Source organism: Rhineura floridana, chromosome 1 (genome assembly GCF_030035675.1).
Source record: "Rhineura floridana isolate rRhiFlo1 chromosome 1, rRhiFlo1.hap2, whole genome shotgun sequence".
Classification (NCBI taxonomy): Eukaryota; Metazoa; Chordata; class Lepidosauria; order Squamata; family Rhineuridae; genus Rhineura; species Rhineura floridana.
The window spans coordinates 252,428,191-252,450,635 of NC_084480.1; the positions used below are offsets into that span (position 1 = coordinate 252,428,191).

Genomic DNA, 22,445 nt, shown 5'->3' on the forward strand with positions numbered 1-22,445 from the left:
CACGTTCCCTTCCATTGATTCCAATGGGAGGGGGACATCTACGCCAGCCCTAGGACTGGTGTTGTTTGTCCCCAGTTCCAGGGTTGTGTTGGGAGAACAGAAGGGCTTAGGATCCAGCAGATCCACAGCCTCTCCCAGTGTGATCTTGGTATGCCTCCTTTTTGACCTTTTGACTTCGGCGTTCCATTGGAAGATCACTGTCTATGGACCTTTCTGCAGCCTCACGGGGAAGGCTTACAAGGGCTCATCTTCCTTTCTGAGAGAAGTCCTCTCTCTCCACCCACAGATAGGGAGATCCACAAAAATCATATGGCCCCTGCCACGCCCTCCCCCAGGGACCATAGGATTGCAGCCTTAGGATACCAGCCTGCTTTTTATAATTAATAGAATATAATGGCTATAAATATAATTATCTCTGTGTCCTTTTGTTTTTCAGAAACAGATGAAGACAGTGGAAAAGATCAAGATATCTTTGATATCAATGAAGGTTTTTCAATCTAAAGTTGTATTGAAAATTACTTTTGCCTTTTCTAATAGTGTCAAGGGGATCATTAAAATGTACTAACCTGTCCTGGGTTTGTTTTTTAGCTTTAGGACTAAACCTGTTTGAAGGTGATATCAGACTTGATAATGGGGTGAGTTCAAATGGCAAGCATCAGTGCAAATTACTGACAACCTGCAAATGGTGAGCGTATGCTTTCTTATTCTAAAAGGCTGACCAGATTTTGCTCTAGTCTGAGATCTTCCCTTGCTTAAAAGTGTCGTAATGGTGGAGCTCCTGCCTCTTGTTTGCAAGTATTACCATTCACAGCACCGCTCTTGAGGCTCATCCATCCTTCTACTTCTCACCTTCATGTGTCGTGCCAATGAAATCTGTTACACTTTTAGCAGCACACTGCACCAGGGACTTGAAAGGGAGGAAGGATGGGAAAGAAATGGGCATAAGGGTCACATACGATGGCTGGGAAAGCTGGACCTGGAGGTTGGGCCAAGAGGTTCCCCATCTACGTGATACCTAAGGCTGCAAGGGCACCACCAGAGTGAAGAACTATTAACCCTGTTTATTAGCTAGAAATGTTTTCTTTATGAAACTATAACTGAAAGTGTCTGGAGAGGAATTAATACAGAATGTCTGAGACATTAAAAAGAGGAAAGAGTACTGTAAAAATGCAGAAGCATGACAGAGAATATAATCAATTCAGCCATTTGCTTCTTACCATTATTAGTGTCTTAATTTTCCTTGCATTGAGGTAGATGTCAGTACAATGTTAAAAGCAATAATGCTAACCCTATGCAGACAACAGTGAAGAGGGGGAGGCTTATTTATCTTAACAGTTGTTGCTTTCAAGCAGTGCCATTTACAGGCTGTACCTTCTCACCCCAACTACGCTGATACTTCAATGAAATGCAGTCAGACCAATGTACTTAACAGGATTATATGGTCAGAACTTTCCAAAGAAACTCATAACCCCAAAGAAGTCCTGCAGAGTTGGGATGCAGCAGGATAAACTGTAGAAATTTTTAGGTTATTTGTAATTCTGTGTATCTGACTTTTCTTTCACATAGAACTCCTTCCTTCCTTCCTGGCAAAAAATACATGCCGATAGAATTAGGTGATCTTTGTTTCACCCTGCCCAGTACTCTAAAGTGGATCATGCCACTGTCTCATTTTTGCAGGAAAGGCCCTATAAATACATACCCCAGTCTGTTCCTCATGGCCTTCAGACTCTGGTTGGAGTTAGCTAGCAATGCTGTATCTTCTACAAGGGAATAGAGATATATTTTTGATTCCTGATTCCAACTATTACTTTATAAAATGGATCCGGTGCAATATGTAAGATACAATTTGCCTGCCTATTATACTGGCTAGGACAAGAACAATGAGTTAGAACCAACATCTTATCTGTTGTTTCCAGTGATTAGAAGTATGTGTTCTTTGTGTTTTGTTCATAAACCTAGCTTTTTGATTAGTTAATCTGGTATGATTTGATCCAAGGGAATTCAGAATATCTCACCCCATGTCACTTCTCACTATTAAAGCAACCCCATTTCTTAATTTTTCATTTCCTGCATAAAATATTTTGTAGTTGCCTGATTGAAAATATCCCATTCCCGTCCATTTTAATTCACTCACACCAAGTATTGTAATGATGATACGTTCCATTTCTTGCCTGACAATTTCTAACTTTCCCTGCTTCATGATTCTCACATTCCATGTTCCTACTGTGTGCATTGTACAACTCCAGACTCTCCTTTCACATCTGTGCGCATCAGCCTCTGGGCTTCCTTTTGGCTTTGACCCAGCTGCATCGTTAGTCACAATGAACACAGTCATTAATGAAAATGGAGACAATAGTCAAGAAATCAGAAGAAGGCTAGGACTGAGGAGGGCAGCTATGAGAGAACTAGAAAAGGTCCTCAAATGCAAAGATGTATCACTGAACACTAAAGTCAGGATCATTCAGACCATGGTATTTCCGATCTCTATGTATGGATGTGAAAGTTGGACAGTGAAAAAAGCTGGTAAGAGAAAAATCAACTCATTTGAAACGTGGTGTTGGAGGAGAGCTTTGCACATACCATGGACTGTGAAAAAGACAAATAATTGGGTGTTAGAACAAATTAAACCAGAACTGTCACTAGAAGCTAAAATGATGAAACTGAGGTTACCATACTTTGGACACATCATGAGAAGACCTGATTCACTAGAAAAGACAATAATGCTGGGAAAACCAGAAGGAAGTAGAAAAAGAGGAAGGCCAACAAGAGATGGATTGATTCCATAAAGAAAGCCAGAGACCTGAACTTACAAGATCTGAACAGGGTGGTTCATGACAGATGCTCTTGGAGGTCACTGATTCATAGGGTCGCCATAAGTCATAATCGACTTTAAGGCACACAACAACAACACCCCATGTCACTACTTTGGTACTCTCTATCAAAATAACAGCAAGTGCTGACCCTGTAGGGGAATTTGACAGGGAGAGACTGGAAGATGGCAGAATGGTGATTTGGTGCTCCAGTTAAATCTCTCTCTTCCTCCATAATACTTAATAGTCCTACTGCTCTGGTAACTCAGTAGGTTGACTCTGTGTAGGTTGGATCTAGTTCCAGTGAGAAAACTGGAGTAATGAAATTCCCATTTAATTTGCCTTACCTAGTGATGATGCATGCGATGTGAGGTTAAGGATTATCCAAAAGACTTCAAGGATGTCACCATTAAACAACTTAAGAAACTAATTGCATGCCTATGTTCTGCCACAATTATCTATCTATCTAACCGTTAACTATATAATATTTTTGTAACTTGTCGTGCCATCACGCATGGGGGCAGGGCGCAGTGGCAGGACGATAGGCAAGTGAGGTGAGTGAGGGAAACAAGGATGGCAGGCAGAAGAGCAACAGGGGGCAAGCGGGCAGGTAGTGGGGAAGTGGGCAGAGGAGCAGACCAGCAGGTGGCAGCGACAACGCAAGAGGCCAGTAAGCTGCCTAAACAGGGTGACGGTGAGTGTCTGGGGGGCGTTTTGGAAGTTGCCTGGGGGTGGGGGACCCCTTTGGGAATGTGTGTGTGTATGTATGTATGTATAGATAGATATATCCCCCTGCTCCCTGCCCCCACCATCCACTTGCCTGCTGTTGCCCACTCACCTGCCATCTTGCTTTCCTCACTCCCTCACCTCACTTGCCTGTCATTCTGCCACTGTGCTCTGCCCCAGGTGTAATGGCTTACAAAAAATTACACACACACACTTGTAAGGAGCTGTCTTGTGCTTAGTCAGACCAGTGGTTCATCCAAAACAAAATTTCACCACACATTTGAGCACCTTTTGTCATAGCTATAAGGAGCATTAAGTTGCTGGGGGGGGTTTCACTGTGTGTGTGAGAGAGAGACATTTTTGAAATGTTGAATGCTGTGCTTCATTCTGAACTCCACATTTGTGCAGAAACCCAGGGGTGCACAATGGACTCGGCTCCACTGCACTGAGGCACTCCCAACAAACCAGCCTCAATTATCCAACTCCAACATGCCATGAGCAATGAAAAATAGATGCACCATACTCCAATTGCCTTGAGGGCAAAGGACTATACCCAGAGTTCTTCCAGAGTGCCAACACTTATGCTTTCTTTCCTGAATTCCTTGTATTTGCCTTCCTTTTCAGAGACCTGAACGAAACTCCATTATTGGCAGTCAATATCGGTGGCCTCACACCATTCCATATGTTCTAGAAGACAGCCTGGGTATGGCAGGGAATTTTGTATGGTCACTCATTGCAAAAACAGCCTTTGGTGTGCTTTTTCTTTTGCTCAGTATAAATTTCTGCAGTTTATTTGCCAAGATTTTTGGTAAAAGCAAAGGCATACTTCATAAAACCGAATTGGATATAATTCCTTTAACTTCAATTTTTACCAACAACTTTTGAAGTATATTACAAAACAGAATCCTCCCTACCTTTTTATACAATAACAGAAAGAAAACTAAACTTCAGAGATATAATGCAGGTACCCAGGATTTTCTAAAAATGCAAACTCTACATGTAAATAAAACCGGCTAGATCTTTATGTGAAAAGTTGCAGTGCTATGCAGGAATCATTTTCCAAAAAGGTGTAAAGAATGCCTCTTGTTATGAAATGCATCTGGTTTAGCCAAACCTTGGGCACATATAGTTTGATTTGTTACATTCTTTCATTACAAACAATCTCCCCTGAGTGGGCAAAACTGTTACAAGTTTCCACATCCAGACCATCTCTTTAAAGTACTATGTTGCTACTTTAAACAGTCATGGCTTCCCCAAAAGAATCCTGGGAACTGTAGTTTGTGAAGGGTGCTGAGAGTTGTTGAAAATGGAAATGGACTCCTTCAAGTCCATTCCAATTTATGGTGACCCTATCAATAGGGTTTTCATGGTAAGCGGTATTTAGAGGGCGTTTACCATTGCCTTACTCTGAGGCTGAGAGGCTGTGAATGGCCCAAGATCACCCAGTGAGCTTCATGGCTATGTGGGGATTCGAACCTTGGTCTCCCAGGTCATAGTCCAACACCTTAACCACTACACCACACTGGCTTTCTGAGAGTTGTTAGAAGAGCCCTATTCTCCTCACAACCCCCAGAGTGATTTAACAATCAATCCCTCTTCCCAAGAAACTCTAGGAATTGTAGTTCTCTGAGGGGAATAGTTGTCTCCTAACAACTCTCAGCACCCTTAACAAGGTACAGATCTCAAGATTCTTTGGGGGAAGCCATGACTGTTAAAGTGGTATTGTAGTGCTTTAAATATACAGCGTGAACGTGGCAACAGTGTGGGTTGCCTTAAGGCAATTCCTGGCCTTCACAAAGGAAATATTGATAGCCCATATTGTGCCTGTCTTAGTGATGGTCAGAAGATATGACCCCTCCAGATTCTCTCCCCATAGCCAGGAAAATGGCCAAGAACAATAGAATAATAGGCTGCACTTTGAAACAGAAATTTGGAAAGGCACAGAAACACTAAGAGCTGTGCTTGGTCTCTGTAAGCATCTTAGGGTGCTGGCTGCCTCTCTAGAGGTCTGATGTGGGAGCAGTGGGCTTTGGCTGCCCGTTGGAATGTCTAAGCTGGGCCTCTACATCATGCTCAGCCCGTTTATAAATGGGAATGTAAATAATACACTCCAGTATTATGAAACACCAAAAAACCTCCAGTGATCTCCTTCCAAAGGAAACCAAACCTAAGTAAGCATTGTGCCATTGGAATGTCTTAATTGTTCAGAAAAGGGGGACAATGGTAACAATGCAAAGAAATCCAGGGAAAAGATTGCCCAGCTTCCCAATTTACAACAAACTCCACTCATGCTGCATCTATTAATCAAGTAATTATGTCCTTGTAAGAAAGATCTTACAGCTTGTCTAAACAGAGACTCAGAAGTGGCAGCCTAGGATTAATTGATCTAGGTGCTTATCACTTTATAAGAACAATTTGGATACTTCTTTGGAGGCAGCATATATGCTTACATTCAAACCTAAATGCCTTGCTACCTTTAGTCTCTTCCCAACACCAACACTTGACTGTAATTTCTTTGGGGCAGAGGCTTATATGTTTTTTCTTTGTTTTTTTCCCTGTAAAATGCCACCTATATTGACAATTCCATAGAAATAATAAAGTGGTTTAACACAAACTGAAGTAATTGCTTAGTGTGAAGGCTTGCAACAAATCAACAGTCCAGGGAAGCAACAAAGAAATGTGTAGAGCCAATGGGGTTACTCCTGAAATAGCCCACTTCCTTACTTTTTTATGCCAAAGGCATACTCCAAAATACTTATATAACTTTCCCAGCAATTTAAGTTCCCCTCAGGTACCACATTTATAAATGTTAATACTACTGGCAGAGATTCCAGTCGCTATGTGGAAGGTTAGCTAGAAATGCATTATTTTAGTAGAGCAATAACCAATTATTTGTCTTTCTTCCAGAAATGAATGCAAAGGGGCTTATCCTTAATGCATTTGAACAGTATCGCCTAAAAACCTGCATTGATTTCAAACCCTGGGAAGGTGAAGCACATTACATATCGGTTATCAAAGGCAGCGGGTGAGACGAATCACAGTTTTAAATATGCTTCCTTTTTTCTTCATGTTCTCTGCCAGTGGCGGCTGGGAGCTCCATGTCAGTGGGACAGTGGAATCTGCTCTGGGTTTTAGACTAAACTTTCAAGGAGCTGTCCAAGGAGCTGAAAGAGCTCCTTGAAAGTTCAGACTAAAACCCAGAGCGGATTCCACTGCCTCACTGACATGGAGCCACCAGCTGCCACTGGTCTCTGTGCAGGCCCACATATGAGATCTGTGCCTGTCAGTGGGGGCTGGTCCATTAGGGCAAATGGGGCAATGCCCCACCAATCTCAGTCTGCTCTCAGGCAGCCCTCACCCTCCTTCTTACCTACAACCAGACCAGGGGGTGGAACTGCTTGTCAATTTCCTCAGTCTCAGTGTTGCCCTTGTAGAACTCAGCAGGGAGGGGGAGGAGGACAAAACTCAAATTAGTTGGCTCTGCCTATCTTTGGCTCTGGCTCCACCTACTGTTGGTTTCCCCGCTTTCTGACCTATCACTCCCAATCGGCAGCAACCTCCACCGGTACCTGTGCAGAGCTAGACTAAGAACATTCTTGAGCTTTAGTTAGGGAACTGGTGTCCATCCCACCCTTGCTGGAAGGGGAGGTTCTGCTGTATGCATGCTCTTTGCAGTGGGATGTGCACTTTCCCCCTCATACAGAATCTTCTATTAGAACCGGTCTTTTGAACTATCCCTTCTACATTGGCCTTACTCTATGCAGACGTACACAGGTGAGAAATAAAGGAATTTATTCCATTTAAAGTGGAATAATAGCAAACTAAATATGTAGTGTGAATGCAGCCATTCTTAGTAAATGTTTTGTTCTTAAATCACATGCCACAGAAGCTGAATTCTGCACTTAGGAACAAAGAAAGCTGCCGTATACTGAGTCAGGCTATTGCTCCATCCACCACTGGCTCTCCAGGGTCTCAGACTGGTCTTTTCCAGTCCTGCCTGGAGATGCTAGGGATTGAGCCTTAGACCTTCTGATGCAAACAGTTGTTCTACCGCTGAGGTATGGCCCTTCCATACCCTTTTTTCACTCTGATCTTGATCATTATTTTAACCAATATTTTGGCTTGCTGTGGCATCATGAAACCACAGGATGCTGTCAGGATTTTCTGGCCCTAGTACAGCCCCTACTTACCCTCCTTTTTTGTCAGATACTCTGTAAGCTGTGCCCCAGTTTTTTAAAACAAAATTTGCACACATAAAGAGAAGTTTGTCAGAGTGTGCATCCATGAACTGCACGGTCCCACTAGTTCCCTGTGTTATCCACCCACACCCCATTTCTGAGTTTGCATGTTGGTGCAACATTGACATTTTGTGACATTGTGATGATAAGAGTATTTTGTACAGCCTGTCCTAAGCACTTATATGGCTGTGGCAGGGATTCAAATGCATGCTGGAAATGTAGGTTGAACAATTAAAGTGGATTAAAGCACTCTGTCGTCCTAGTGCAACAAATCTACTTCAAAACAACAGTTTTTTTGCGGTTAGGAAAGTGACATAGAAATGCACTGAAAAGCATGGGGTGAAAAAATAATTAATGGGAAGATGTATAAACACCCCACAAGCAAATCAGGATGAATGCTCATTGTCGTATAACCTCCCTGCAAACAAATCAGAACTAATGCTCAGTGAAGACCAGGCATAGTCTAATCTCTGTGTAAACTTTGTGCAAGCAAATTAGGATGAATGCCCAATAACCAGGTCATCTAGAGTAAGATTTGTACAATGTCAGAGGAAAAAATAGCCAGTGGGTCGGGACAGCTCTGAGGTCTCGGTATATTGTTTCTTTCTTCTGCTTGGGAGCACATTTACCATATGAGAGGCTGCTGGTTCATCTAGTCTGGTCTTGGGATTTATCATCCTTTCTGCCATAAGCTGCTTGTCTTTGCTCAGAATGCTGAATGAGAGTAGGCTGTTTTTATAGATTCATAAATAATGTTCATCCAGAATTCTTTTTCCTGTAAAGTGCAAAATGTTCTTGCTTTTTATGGTAGCTTGTTAGAAACAGTGATAAAATGGTGATAAAACCTATTTGGCCATTCAAATGTATCCATAATCTCTGCATGAATAGCTGCATGAAAGACTTTAAAAACAGAATTCACTCTCATTGTCTTGCAAAATCACACTTTACAATGCTCATTCATTAGAAGACTGTTTGAACAATTACAGGTGATAAACTGGCTAGGATTTGGCTGAATGTCAGACATTTGAATAGTTTTATCAAATTCTTTTTCAACTTTGAAGAGCAATAAAACATGTTGAAATAATTTCAGGCTGGGCCTTGAATTCAAAGTTCAGAATCTCCCAGTTTCTTAGAATTGAATTAGCTGAGATGAAAGATCATGAACCTCCTTCAAGTTTTTCCCAAAGATACAGTGTTAGGATGAAAAGCGGGAACACTTGTTGCAGGATATGGAGGCTGGTCTTCGGGGTGTTGATTTGAAATTCAAATAAAGTCAAAAGCTAATTCATTATTTTACAAAATTACTAAGTGGTTTCTCTAGCTAACAAGATGCATTAATTAAATTGATGTGATTTTTAGTTTGTCTTAGTGTTCATATTTTAGTTGGGTAGGGAAGGGTATGTGTGTGTTATTTTCCTTGTTATGTTACTGGTGGATGAATACTTTTTAAGATTATGTATGTTTGTATCATTTTGTTATTTTACGGTATCTTTGTATTTTAAATTTTAAATTTTGTAAGTCACTCTGAGACTTTTTTTAAATCAATGAATACATTTAGTAAATAATAATAATAATAATAATAATAATAATAATAATAATAATAAATAAAGCCCATTGAATGGTAACCAAATGTCAGTTGGTGGATTCAGCTCCTCACATCCAAAGATCATTATCACCTCCTATCATTGTTCATATAGAAGGTAATAAACAACTCTAAATGTCAGGAAATCATCTCTGTCTATGTTTGCATTGTTTTGTGCAGTCAGGGGGCTGAAAGCATAAGTGGCTGGGTGGAGGCTACTTAAAAATTGCTCCTACAGCTCATGGTCTATATAGCTCTGAAGGCATCTTGTTCAAGGCCTTCCCAAAACCTGGAGCTGATACTGCGCTGAATAAAATTTCAAGGTGTATTATATTGTTACACACACTCCAATCTCCAAGTGGTGGAAAATCGAAAGGGTTCCAGCACATACCTCAGGTTTGGTTTCCTTGAAATAAAGGTCACTGGAGAGGGTGGTGTCCTTATGACAGATCATAGAATCATAGAATAGTAGAGTTGGAAGGGGCCTACAAGGCCATTGAGTCCAACCCCCTGCTCAATGCAGGAATCCAAATCAAAGCATTCCCGACAGATGGCTGTCCAGCTGCCTCTTGAATGCCTCCAGTTATTTACACACATATACAGGCTAAGCATAAGATGAAAGGGCTCATAACATTAACTCCCCAATATATCTTGCTGTCCTATTAGGTTTCAATATGGTGGTGTTCTACCTTTGGTTTCAGCACAGAGAGCAAGTTTGCTTCTCTTCCCAGATTAATTCACCATGAGACAAGACAAGACGGGTCTCTGGCCTGTTGTTCTCCTCCACCCACTAATCATCACCTCACCTCCAGCCAGTGGAGGGCGGGGTGGGTGGGTGCTGTGCCCTTCTGGAAGCATCATTTCATGTCATTTCTCTGGCAACATACCTGTACTTGGCCAATGCTTTAGTCTTACAAAGAGATACTGAACAGACTCAGCTAGCACCATTAACTTAATAAAGGGACTGGCTGGACGACTTCAGCACATCCTTCTGGTACAGAATCCCATCTTACAGACATAAAACCACAGACCTGAAGGGGGCTTAAGTATGAAATCCAGACCCAACCTACTGGTTTTATAACAATATTATCCTGTAAAATCCATGAAAGGCTTTCCCCATATGTAGTTCGACTAAATATATAATTATAAACAAAAACATGTACACAGCTTAGGACAGTGGTTGGGGAACAAGCGTTGCAATGCAGATAGCAATTCATGTCAACATCATTTACACCTTGTAGAGCAAATGGAGGGTGCATCAGATATGTCTCTAATCCAAATACAGGTGTGCATCTGCATTAGTCTGTAAACTCTGTATACACAATACCAATCCAGCATGGGAGGATTAAGGTGACTAAGTGAAAAAAAATGTTTCTTCTGGGTGAGCCCTTCACTGGATAAGATTTTGAATGTTTTTGCATTTTTTTTTATTAGCTGCTGGTCCTCTGTAGGAAACCGGGAAAAAGGGAGGCAAGAACTCTCCATAGGAGCCAACTGTGACAGGATTGGGACGATTGAGCATGAATTCCTTCATGCACTGGGATTCTGGCATGAGCAGTCACGATCTGATCGGGATGATTATGTCACAATAATGCGAGACAGAATTCAAGCTGGTAACTAATTTACCTTCCTTTTAGACAAGAGAGCCAGTGTGGTGTAGTGGTTAAGGTGTTGGACTATGACCTGGGAGACCAGGGTTCAAATCCCCACACAGCCATGAAGCTCACTGGGTGACCTTGGGCCAGTCTCTGCCTCTCAGCCTCAGAGGGAGGCAATGCTAACTCACCTCTGAATACCGCTTACCATGAAAACCGTAGGGTTGCCATAAGTCAGCATCGACTTGAAGGCAGTACATTTACATTAGTTTAAGACTATTTATAGAGTTAATCTGTACAGCTTCTCTTTCCAGTTGAAGCTCATTAAAGTTTTCTGTTTTGGATGAGAAAGTCTAAAGCGCAATGTATTATTATGTGCTTGCTGATCACCTAAGCATTGAAAAGTTCAAGGGGCAGTGCAGGCAAGTTTAGGTTTCCTTTTGGATGATGGAGCACTGGAAACCTGTGGCATCTTTAGAATATTTGCTTTACTTATAACTATACAGGCAGTGCATGTATAGAGGCAGGCACTCCAAAAAAGAAGACCCCTTAGATTGTACCTTGAGCAACCTACAGACTGCACCTCCATTTTCATCATTCTCTAGCTAGACACTCTCCCCCTCTGTCTTCAAAACTGGAAATCTCTGTTTCTTTGCACATATATCTTACATCTATCCCCCTCCCCTGTTACTTGGTTCCACTGGAACTCTTTACATGCCTCATGACTGTGTGTGTGATTTGACTTTGCTCTGAGACATGAGAGGATCTTTATGGTGGATAGGGAAAGTCTTTTGTGTGAGTCAGCAAAAATTCCATTGCATGCCAGTCAGACGCAGGAGGTTCCACTTTGCCCCAGTTAATTCCTGGATCAGCAGCATGTATAATGCAAGCAAAACCCTTAATTCAGCAAACAATCCCTCACTGGGAATAAAGGTGTACCAGTTGGAAGCTATCTCCTGTACTCAATAAATCAAATAATTATTTTGCTCTTCCTGAGAAGTCCAAGATACTCTCCTTTCAGCCAGGAAAATGGCACATTGCTAACAGACTATTTAGGTCAAGAATATTCTATCTGCATCTTCTAGGAACTTCCAAGTTCAACCCTTTTGTCAGCCAAGGCAAGAGAACCTTGAATGAGAAGGAACACCCCTTTGGATGGGCTTTCAGCGGGTGGCATGGCAGTTAATTAATTCAGAATGTCCCAACAACTCTCCACCTGTGTCTTTCGTTATGAAATGCCACTCGGGTGCAAGCCTGGACCCTTTGTAGAAATGAGCCTTCCACTTTCAGGGCATATGTTTTCTCTATGATTTTCTCCTTTATATACCTTCCAACTAGGGTTGCCAGGCTCAGGGCCTGAGACTGATCCTATATCTTTAGGAGAAGAGAAAGTCAGCCAAGTGCAGGTGTTCTTGCAACACTGTAATGGGAAAAACCACAAGGTGGGATTTTCCCTTCCCCCTGCACAACTTTTAAAGATACAGAAGACCTCTTAGAGGCCGGGCCTGGCAACCAAAGTTGTGCAGGGGGAAGAGAGAATTCCACCTTGTGGTTATTACAGTGTTGCAAGAACACCTGCACTTGGCTGACTTTCTCTTCTCCTAAAGATACAGGATCAATCTCAGGCCCTGAACTTGGCAACCTACTTCCAACTAAGATTTCACTTCAAGCTCGTTCCAATTCAAGGTGAAGATTACAGTGTTTTGTAAACTATTTGACAGAAGGTTATAATATAGAGTATACACAGTAGTATATGCCATAGAAATCAGTCGGACTCAAACTTGCTTACTGTTGTGTCCTATATAATGTTTTAAAAATAAAAGTTAAAATATAGCTTTGATTTCTGTCAAAACATTGTAAACCTGGGAAATAATATAATAAATATATATGTTTTTCTGTATGGTATACTTGGTGTTCAAAGAAGAAATGACATGGAAGTTCAAAGGTTAAGCATGTAAACCACAATTTCCTCATATTTTAATGGGAGAGATTTAATTGTGTCCTTAATGCTGTCATTGAAATCAGTGGATCTGAAAAATGCTTAACTTTGGCTGGATTGTGTGACCTATGTAAGTCACCATGGTAAGGCACTTAATTTTATTATTTTTATCTTATTGTCAGGAAAAGAAGGAAATTTCAACAAATATGATGATAAAACATCAGACTTCCTCAATGTCCCATATGACTATAACTCTGTAATGCACTATAGTAAAACTGCCTTCATGAATGGAACAGAACCAACAATAGTAACAAATATCCCAGCCTTCATTGATGTGATTGGACAGCGAATGGATTTCAGTGAATATGATATCCGGAAGCTGAATAAACTGTACAACTGCAGTAAGTGTTTTAGGCTACATCATGTTTTCTCTTGGTGCAATTTTCTTCATTTGTTTAGGTTTTATTTTTGTGCCTTACTTTGTCTGTGAATATGGTAACTTTATAGGTATAAATATATTTTTCCCAGCATCTAAGATGGGAGTGGAAAACCTCTGGCCCATTGGCCTAATTAGGCCAAGCATAGGATTTGGCCAATTTGGCCTGTGAGGCCATTTTCCCCAAACCACATGCATCTGCTCCCCACCTGACAGCATATAATCAGGTGTGAGACAGATGGAGACACATCTGCCAAATAACAAACAGAAGCTTTAACGTACTCCCAGTTGTTCCTTGGCAAGGGAGGCTTGCTGTCAGCACTGATCAGCTGATTGGCAGTGATAGCAAGCCTGTAGTAATGAACTGCTCTACAGAGCTCAGTAGTGCAGCCAATTCTGGCAGGCTTCTTGTAAGCACTGAATAGCTGATTGGCACTTATAGCAAGTTGGCTGGCTTCGGCTGTGCTACAGAGCTCTCCATTGGGAATTCCATAACACAGCCAATGCGTGTCTAAAGCAGGCTTCCTGCATGTGCCAGTCAGCTGATTGGCGCTTACAACAAGCTGGCTGCAATCCCAAAAGTGGCCTTGATGTAAGTGCAGGTATCCCTTTGCACTGGCAGTTGGAATGAATTAAAACCAGCAATGCAAAGGAACTTCATCTGTGGTTGTGGCTGAAACTGCACCCACAAGGGAGTTTTTGTTTTGACTCAGTTGATGTCATTGTGAGGCTAGGTGATTGACAGGTGGGAGGTGCAACCCACCTTTCACAATGGCTCATGGGGTCAGAGAGGTCAGGATATGGACTGCTCTTAGGTCTCAAGTAGGTTGCCAGATATCTGGTTTTCAGCCAGAGACTTTGGATTTTTGGGGGGTTCTCCAGGTCTCTGGGTGAGTCAGCTTAATCTCCTGACTCTCAGCTTTTATTTTAAAAAAAATTTCAAGGTGGTCTGGTTCTCAAGATATACACCAAAACGTCAGCCGCCCCCACCCTGCAACTTCTGTTAAATGATCTCTTAGCTGGCTGCTCTAACCCCGCCCTTTCAGGTTTGTAGTCAATAAGTGAAGTCAGGGTTGTGATTGACAAGGGATTTCTGGGCCTCCAGGCAGTACTTAGACTCCATTGCAAAGGTAGAAAAAAGTTTTTTTCTGTTTATCTGAAAATCTCATAAACTGAGTTAAGTATATAGCTTTCAGCAGTACCAAGTCTTTTTTTCTTTTGTGTTCATGAGTCAAACAAATTTACATTTTCCTGGGCTGTTAAAGATGGCAGTGTTTTGAAAACCTTCCCAATATGAAGCTTTAATCCAATACTTGCTTTTCTGGGAGTAAAGCTGCAATGCTAATCCCACATACCCGGAATGAACCCCATTGAATTCAATAGGATTTATTTTTGAGTAGACATGGTTAGGAATGTGCTGTAAATTAATGGGACTTTTGAGTGAACATAGCAAAGGATTGTGTTTGTGTTGTAAATCTTTCTCTCCCCCTCCAATCCTATTTTTAAAGCTATTAGGCAGGTTTACATAGGTATCACTGCTTTTAATATGTAGGAAACTAATACTGATATTATCTTTTTTTTAAAAATGTTCTGCAATGACCAACTCATTTTGACAATAAACTATTATAAGGGGTCTATGTATTTTGGCATCTCCAGTATGTGTGTGTATATGGAGTCTTCCCAACAACCCTATGAGGTTGGATTGCTGATTGGAAACCAAAGCAGCGCACAACAAGAAATAAATCCCTTTAAAATCCAATAACCATAAAAAGTATAAAGAATTCTGGGAAGTGTAGTTTCCCCCACACAGTTATAGCTCCCACCACCCTTAATAACTACAGGTCCCAGAATTCTGTGGTGTGATTCATGCGCTTCAAATGTGTGTTGACTGTGCTTTAAATGAATGGTGTGGATCTGTCCTAGGTATGATATGCTTTCATTAGTGAATTGAAAAGAACAATTTTTTAAAAATACTTTTTTAAACAGGAGAAGGGCTGTAGCTAAGATTTAGGGTATATGCTTTGCACACAAAGGTCCAAAATTCAATTTCTGGAAAAGACTATTGCCTGGAATCCTGGAGAGCTAATGCTAGTCCATGTCAGAATGTTTTTAGCAGGTGCTGAAAAGAGTACAATGAAGGTGTCTGCCTAATGTCAATGGGCAGGGACTTCCGAAGTGTAGGTGCTGCCACACTAGCCTCCCCACCTGCAGGCTCATTGACTCTTCAGTCTATTCACCTCCCCACCCATCGTACCTGCTTTTGTCTTTTAAAAAACGTACAGAAGTCACAGCTCTCCTGATGTCATATCTAGTCTGGTTCCAAACTATAACACCTCCTGATCCAGTTGAGTGATTTTTTCCCCACAAAAGTAAATTAACATTGAGTCTACTCTATATAATTTAAAAAATGTTTTTAGCTTCCTCTTTAAGCTTTATGGAGACATGCAGTTTTGAATCTGAAAATGTTTGTGGCATGATTCAAAGTGCAGAAGATAATGCTGACTGGCAGCGCATAACCCATGTTTCTAGTGGACCACAAACTGATCACACCTATGTTGGAATCTGCCAAGGTAACATATAGCAATTATTCTTATCTCTTAGAGAAGTGTTTTCTGTGGGCATATCTGTGATCTTTAGAACTTCATTAACTTGCTGGTAAACTACTATTGCATTCTTAAACAAGCCTGTTAAATAATTAAGATGCTACCTATGTTGTCTCAGGATATGTCCTACTTCTCCATGTTCAGGGAGCAAGCTGTTGTGGAACATGAATGACAGAATTTGGTTCAAATGTATTAAGGGAATCATTTCCCACTGTGAGCCTGGTTCTCTTCTGTGGGAAGACAGGCTGCGGAAACTAGCATGTTTACCACAATACACAAGAGCGCAATGTGCATAGCCTTGGATTGAAGTCCGGCTAGTGGAGTGCCCTCATAAGGTTCTCAGGGGAGCAAAAGAGACAAGATCAGAGCTTTTCTAGAAACAGAGTTTTATTGGGAAAGTATTTAAAAATGGTAATTTAATTGCAAAGGCTGGCTTAAAGGAAGGAGAGTTTCACACATACCCTGTGGCAACCAAAGGAAGTTGCACAGTGATTCTTCATTTTGTAATTGGATGCGGGGAAGAGGAGAATTAAAAGACAGGTGGGAAAACTGGCAAAAAAAAAGAGTTATGCTTTTCCTTATGCTCTGTGTAAAATGTAGGAAGAGGCATTGGGGAATCCTTACCATCAGGATAAATTCAAAAAGGTAGTAAAAGAAGACACAGCCAATTTTTCTGCCACAAAAATAATGAAGGGCACATAAGAGGTTTGGGAAGCTTGTACAGGACTCGGGAGACCCCCTCAGTTCTGGAGTTTTAAGGCAATATTAGTCTTAGGAACAGACTACAAGAGTGGGGGTGGCCTGGAATGGCAACTACAAGGTGAAAGACAATTGTCTTTCCCCGCTTATGGGGAGGTGGGTAGCTAAGCTTTAGGTAGAGTCTTTAGGTAGACTCAAAATCTCAGCCAATCAATAGATGGTACAGTGTTGCTTTGGCTGAGGGATCTTAACAATTCCAGGAGGTCCCATGCTAGCGTACAGAGGGTGATGACACATCCACTGGAATAGAGGCTTTCAGCAGGAAATTTAATGTGCATTTTGTCTTGACTTGGTAAATCTCTCCAGGCAACCTTTCCAGACAAAATGGAGACTTCTTGAGCCAAAACCACTGGTGCCCTGTGCAATAAGGGATGCATATTTGTCATTTAGAAATTTAAAATGTTGAAGATGAATGCTAGGCCTTTTGAACTTGCATGCATTCACAAAGGTTCATGCAGCTGCTTGCACATATGCAAAATATGCAGTTTATGCTCGTTTTGCCTAGATTTTACAGTTAGAATGGTATATTTTGTGTGTTTAGTGTGAAATAATGTGCTGACTACAACAAAAGCCAGCCCTATTACAGCACCATGTATAAATAACCTCTACTCTGGGCTACTGCTCCAGAGATTATGATCCTTTCTGTAGCTATCTTGATTTCCCTAGATAGCTGAACTTTGGACAGGACTGTACTCACTAATTCATAAACACTAGAAATGTACATTGAATGTTGTATGAGCTACCAGTGGACATTTGTCAATTTCTCTCATTACTCAATGCCAGGTTTTATTTATTTAGTTAGTTTTGGCATCAGATAACTGGGAAATAAATGAGAGGGCTAATGCACTGTAGACCTGAGAAAAAGATAAAGGCAATCGAATAGAGGGGCAACAAAGAACAATTCTGTCACCTTAGTAATCCATATATGAACACTGAGTACCTTTCATTTCATAAAACTGTCCTATATGACTGTACAGTGGCTTTTATCTATAAGTCTATAGAGCTTTTTTAAGAAGCCAGTGTGGTATAGTGGTTAGAGTGTTGGGTTAGAGCCAGAGAAAACCATATTCAAATCCCCACTCAGCCTAACCTACCTATCTCACTGGGTTGTTGTGCGGTTAAAGTAGGAGATGACTACATATGCAGCCTTTTGCTCCTTGGAAGAAAGGTGGGATAGAAATACAATGAATTAAAAAAAATAATGAAGTTCTATCAGTAAATCTGTGCTCTTTCTTTCCTTCCTCCTATCCTTGAAAGAGACTGGCTACTTCATGCATTTTAACACCAGTGCTGGAACAGTGATGGACAGAGCTGTTGTAAAGAGCCGGTTTCTATATCCCAAGAGAGGATTCCAGTGTCTACAGTTCTATTATTACCACAGTGGAGGTGAAAGTGATCAGCTGAACATTTTAGTCAAGGAGTACACCAAAGTAAATCCCAATGGTACCTTAAGGCTGGTGAAAACAATACAAGGTAAGAAAAAGTTATTCTCAATATGTATATGTTCTTGGTCTACTGAGGTAGCCAGCCTGTGTCTGTATTACTTTAGACCGCGGGGACTCAAATTATTGCATGCTCCCTCCATTAAAAAACAAAAACGTCTCTACATAGAAAGCTAGCATGCCACAGAGAAGGCTAGGCTAGATTCCCTGTCCGATAACATCTAGTTTTCTGTGTGGAGGGGTTTTTGTATGGAGGACAATTTTTAAAATGTACTGTCTGAAGCTGTACAGTCCAGACACCAATTTATAATTCTAGTGAGGACTAGGCCAGAGTTAGATATTTCAAGTTTGACAAGGAAGTTACTAAGACCACAAGCATTTCTTTTTTTCTTTGGCCTACTTTCTCCATAATGTTTTCCATGGATTCCTGCCCCTCACCCCCCTGCCAGAAGCGGATATTGAGCCATGGATCTGAGATTATAATGGGACACAGGTGTGGTGATGGTCTTTAAAATGTATTTTGAGCCTACATTGTTGAGTATTTTGCATGCCAAAACCAGCAGCTTAAGATCTGCCTAGAAGACAACAGGGAGCCAATCTAGCTGTGAAGTAATATGCTCCTTATGATCCGCTACAGTTAGGAGACAGGCTGCTGCGTTCTGTATCTGCTGAAGTTCTGGAAAGTCTTTAAGGATAAGCCCTCCACAAAATGCATGACAGTAGCCTAGCTTTGAGAAATCCAAGGCAGCACAATATTATTAGGTTGCCTCATAACACTGATTCATCATTACAGATTGGCCAGGTTTGCATGTCACTCTAACCCAAACAGCCTCCTAGAGAGAATCTTGCAGCCACTTTGCTCCTTCAGATTTTTTTTGTTTTTTTGCTGCTATGCTGCACTAAGCCAGGTCAAGGTTTGATTTAGCGTGTCATCAGAACTTGGACTTGTGATTAAGGTCTCTCTCCAGACTCATCATGAGTTGTAACCAATATTTGTTCTTGGTAATAGGTCATGGTTAGTCTGGAAAATTTAACCATGAGCCCAGATTTGGATAACATGCTAAGACAAACCTTGGCCTAACTCAACACAGTGCAGGAGTAAAAAAGACCAGGGTGGAGCAAAGCCACAGTGAACTCCTCTCTGGGAGCCTGCCCATTTGCTCTAAGGTAAGGTTTGATCTAGTGTGACATGCGAAGCGGGCCATTCTGACAAGTCTTCTTTCATACATCCTGTATGTTTTCAATTATCTTAGTGTAACTTGGAGCAAAATGACCCATAAACGTTGTCGTTCACAAGGCGGAGATTGCTTGTCGCCATCATGAAAGCTCTTATTTCTCATTCATCTGCTCTCCCCTGTTGTTGCTTGATACAATCCTCCACCTGGAAGAGCCTCAGCAGCTGCTTGAACATCTCTGTTTCTATTTGTTGAAACCTTTTTTATTTTGTTTTAAAGGAATTCAATTTTATATTTATGTCCCCTTTCCTCCAAGGAGCTCAAAGTGGTGTACATGGTTCTCCCCCTCCCCATGTTATTCTCGCAACAACCCTGCGAGGTGGGTTAGGCTGAGAGACAGTGACTGGTGCAAGGTCACCCGGTGAGCTTCATAGCTAAGTGGAGATTTGAACCCTGGTGTGCCAGGCCTTAGTCCAACACTCTAATCACTATACCATATGGGTGTCTTTATTCAAAAGATCTCTTAAAATCAGAACATTGCTTTTTCACTCCTAAATATAGCCAATGCTATGCATGTTAAATAGCAGAACACACGATACAAAAAAAGAGGACTAAATAAAGGAAATAAAGGACTAAACATGTTTAGCATTTAACCCATTTTAAATCTCATGGGGAATGTGAAACTCTGTGTAACACTGAAATAGGTTGTAAATATATCTCATGATTCTTTTTCAGGTTCACCTGTGGACTACTGGAAGCTTTATCATGTTTCTTTGAATGTTGCAAGTAAATTCCGACTAGTATTTGAAGGCATTAAAGGGTCTGACACATCCAATGGAGGTCTTTCAATTGATGATATCAACCTATCAGAAACCCAGTGCCCTCACCATGTTTGGCATATAAGAAATTTCACTCAGCTCTTTTCTTCAAGCCCTACAAGGGAGGCAGCAGGATTATATAGTCCACCATTTTACTCTCCTAAAGGGTATGCATTTCAGATTGCATTGTACCTGAATGGCACCTACAGTCCATTTAATTTAGCAATATATTTGCACTTGATTTCTGGTGCAAATGATAATCTGCTGCAGTGGCCTTGTCCATGGCAACAAGTTACAATGGTTCTTCTTGATCAACATCCAGACATCCGTCAACGTATGTCAAACCAAAGAAGCATAACAACAGACCCAGACAAATTAGGTAGGTTAATGCCTCAATCAGTTTTCCTAATTGATAATGCAGTCTCTCTCTCTCTCTCTCCCCGTCTGCAGCAATAGTGAATTAAAATTGCTCTCTCTCTCTTTTGGCAGCAATAATGAATTAAAATTCTGTATGGTACAGTACAGACCTACCCATCTGCCCTTAGAGACAAAGCACTCAGCACCAGATAACACAAAAGCAAACATTCTAAAAAAAGGTGGAGATGACTCCTTGGGTAGACATTATGATGTGTATAGTGGCTGTTGTCATTGCCCACTCTTTATTTTTATTTTTTTAAATTCCTTGGGTAAACTTCTAGCCATGCTGTCTAATTTCCTTCCCTTGTGGTAATTCATATTTCCCTTTTAGCACCATTCCTTGAAAAGAAGTGAAATGCCTTTATATTTCTTGAGACAGCAAAGGCACGTATGCCAATTTTTCTCAGTTTAAGTGCACTCCTCTCTTATCAGGTATACTGACCCAAGTATATTCTCTCTAACATAAAGGTACACTGCATAATCCAAGGATGGCTGACATGATGCCCTCCAGATGTTTTGAACTACAACTTCCATCATCCCTGACTGTTGGCAATCCTGGCTGGGATGTTGGGAGTTATAGTCTACAACAGCTGGAGGGCACCACATTGCCCACCCCTGGCATAGGCATATGTTCCCCACCTGCTTCTTTGGATGAGATAAAAAAGGTAGTGGGAGACCAACAGCGGGTAATAAGAAAGCTTACTATGTCACTAGAATTGCTGTTAATATCTGGTCTGTGAGAATCAACACAAAGTCATATGTTTTATCAGCTTGGTGATGGAGAAAAAAACCTCTGGAATGGGAAGATGAATAATGCAGTTGCTAAGCTGCCCAAAGTAGTCTCGTTTCCTCATTCCCTCTCCAGATGTACAGGGCTAGGTCAGGATTTTGTGGGCTTTATGCAGCGGACCTGCTGGATTGGAACTGAAATGGAATGGTAGCAAATGTTTTTAGAGACTGGTAACTTTTTTGCCCCTTTTATTGGGACTCCATTGTGCTGCAATGGAGTCAGTGGAAATCCATGCAGACACTGTGCTAGCAGTGCCCATGCATAAGGTTATAATAATGGACTGCCTTCAAGTCGATTCCTACTTATGGCGACCCTATGAATAGGGTTTTCATGGTAAGTGGTATTCAGAGGGGGTTTACCATTGCCTTCCTCTGAGGCTGAGAGGCAGTGACTGGCCCAAGGTCACCCAGTGAGCTTCATGGGTGTGTGGGGATTCGAACCCTGGTCTCCCAGATCATAGTCCCACACTCTAACCACTACACCACACTGGCTCTCATGCATAAGGTTAGCTTTGGGCTTTTGGGAATTGGGAGCCCAGCTTAGACAGTCATTGTGCCTTGATGTTCTTAGCCTTCGGTAGTTAACTGGATCACATGAATATTATTAAAAGCCCAGATTGTCTTCCTATTTACTTAAGTATACGATGCATCTTGATTCATTGAAACCTCTTTTATCTTGTAGAGGAAAAGGTATACAGTTAATAAAGTTATGTTGCAATTTTCTGAACCTCCTTTCTTCCACAAAAGATTAGAAGATGTTTACTAGTTTATTTTTTTTCTTCCTTCACAGAATTCCAAGGTGTTTACTCTTGGGACAGACCAGATAAAGTAGGAACAGCTTCTAATTTTACTAATGGCACTGAGTTCATGAGAGGTCCTAGAGCTGGAGTAAGTTCCTTTATAACACATCAAAGGCTTAAAAGTCGTGACTTTGTTAAAGATGATGGCATTTTCATTCTTACAACAGTGGAAGGTATGTGGGCTTTGTTATGATTCTGACATTTTTTGTATCAAGAATCCACAATTCAGTACAAGCCATCCCATTACAGTCAACAGGACTTTCCCCAGAACAAATAATTCTGTCTTCTGCATCTCTCCTCCTCTATCACTGTGACT

The 22,445-nt window shown here is 41.2% G+C and overlaps 1 protein-coding gene across 1 annotated transcript in view; it reads left to right on the plus strand.

The window, feature by feature from the left end:
- The window catches only part of MEP1B (meprin A subunit beta), a 48,608-nt gene that overhangs the window by 20,836 nt on the left and 5,327 nt on the right, over window positions 1–22,445 (plus strand). The window contains exons 4-13 of the mRNA XM_061611315.1: window positions 437–487; window positions 589–635; window positions 4,161–4,239; window positions 6,444–6,561; window positions 10,791–10,969; window positions 13,073–13,291; window positions 15,744–15,896; window positions 17,946–18,161; window positions 20,041–20,502; window positions 22,120–22,302. Of these exons, the coding sequence (XP_061467299.1) occupies window positions 437–487; window positions 589–635; window positions 4,161–4,239; window positions 6,444–6,561; window positions 10,791–10,969; window positions 13,073–13,291; window positions 15,744–15,896; window positions 17,946–18,161; window positions 20,041–20,502; window positions 22,120–22,302 (1,707 nt within the window). The remainder of the gene's footprint in view (window positions 1–436; window positions 488–588; window positions 636–4,160; window positions 4,240–6,443; window positions 6,562–10,790; window positions 10,970–13,072; window positions 13,292–15,743; window positions 15,897–17,945; window positions 18,162–20,040; window positions 20,503–22,119; window positions 22,303–22,445) is intronic.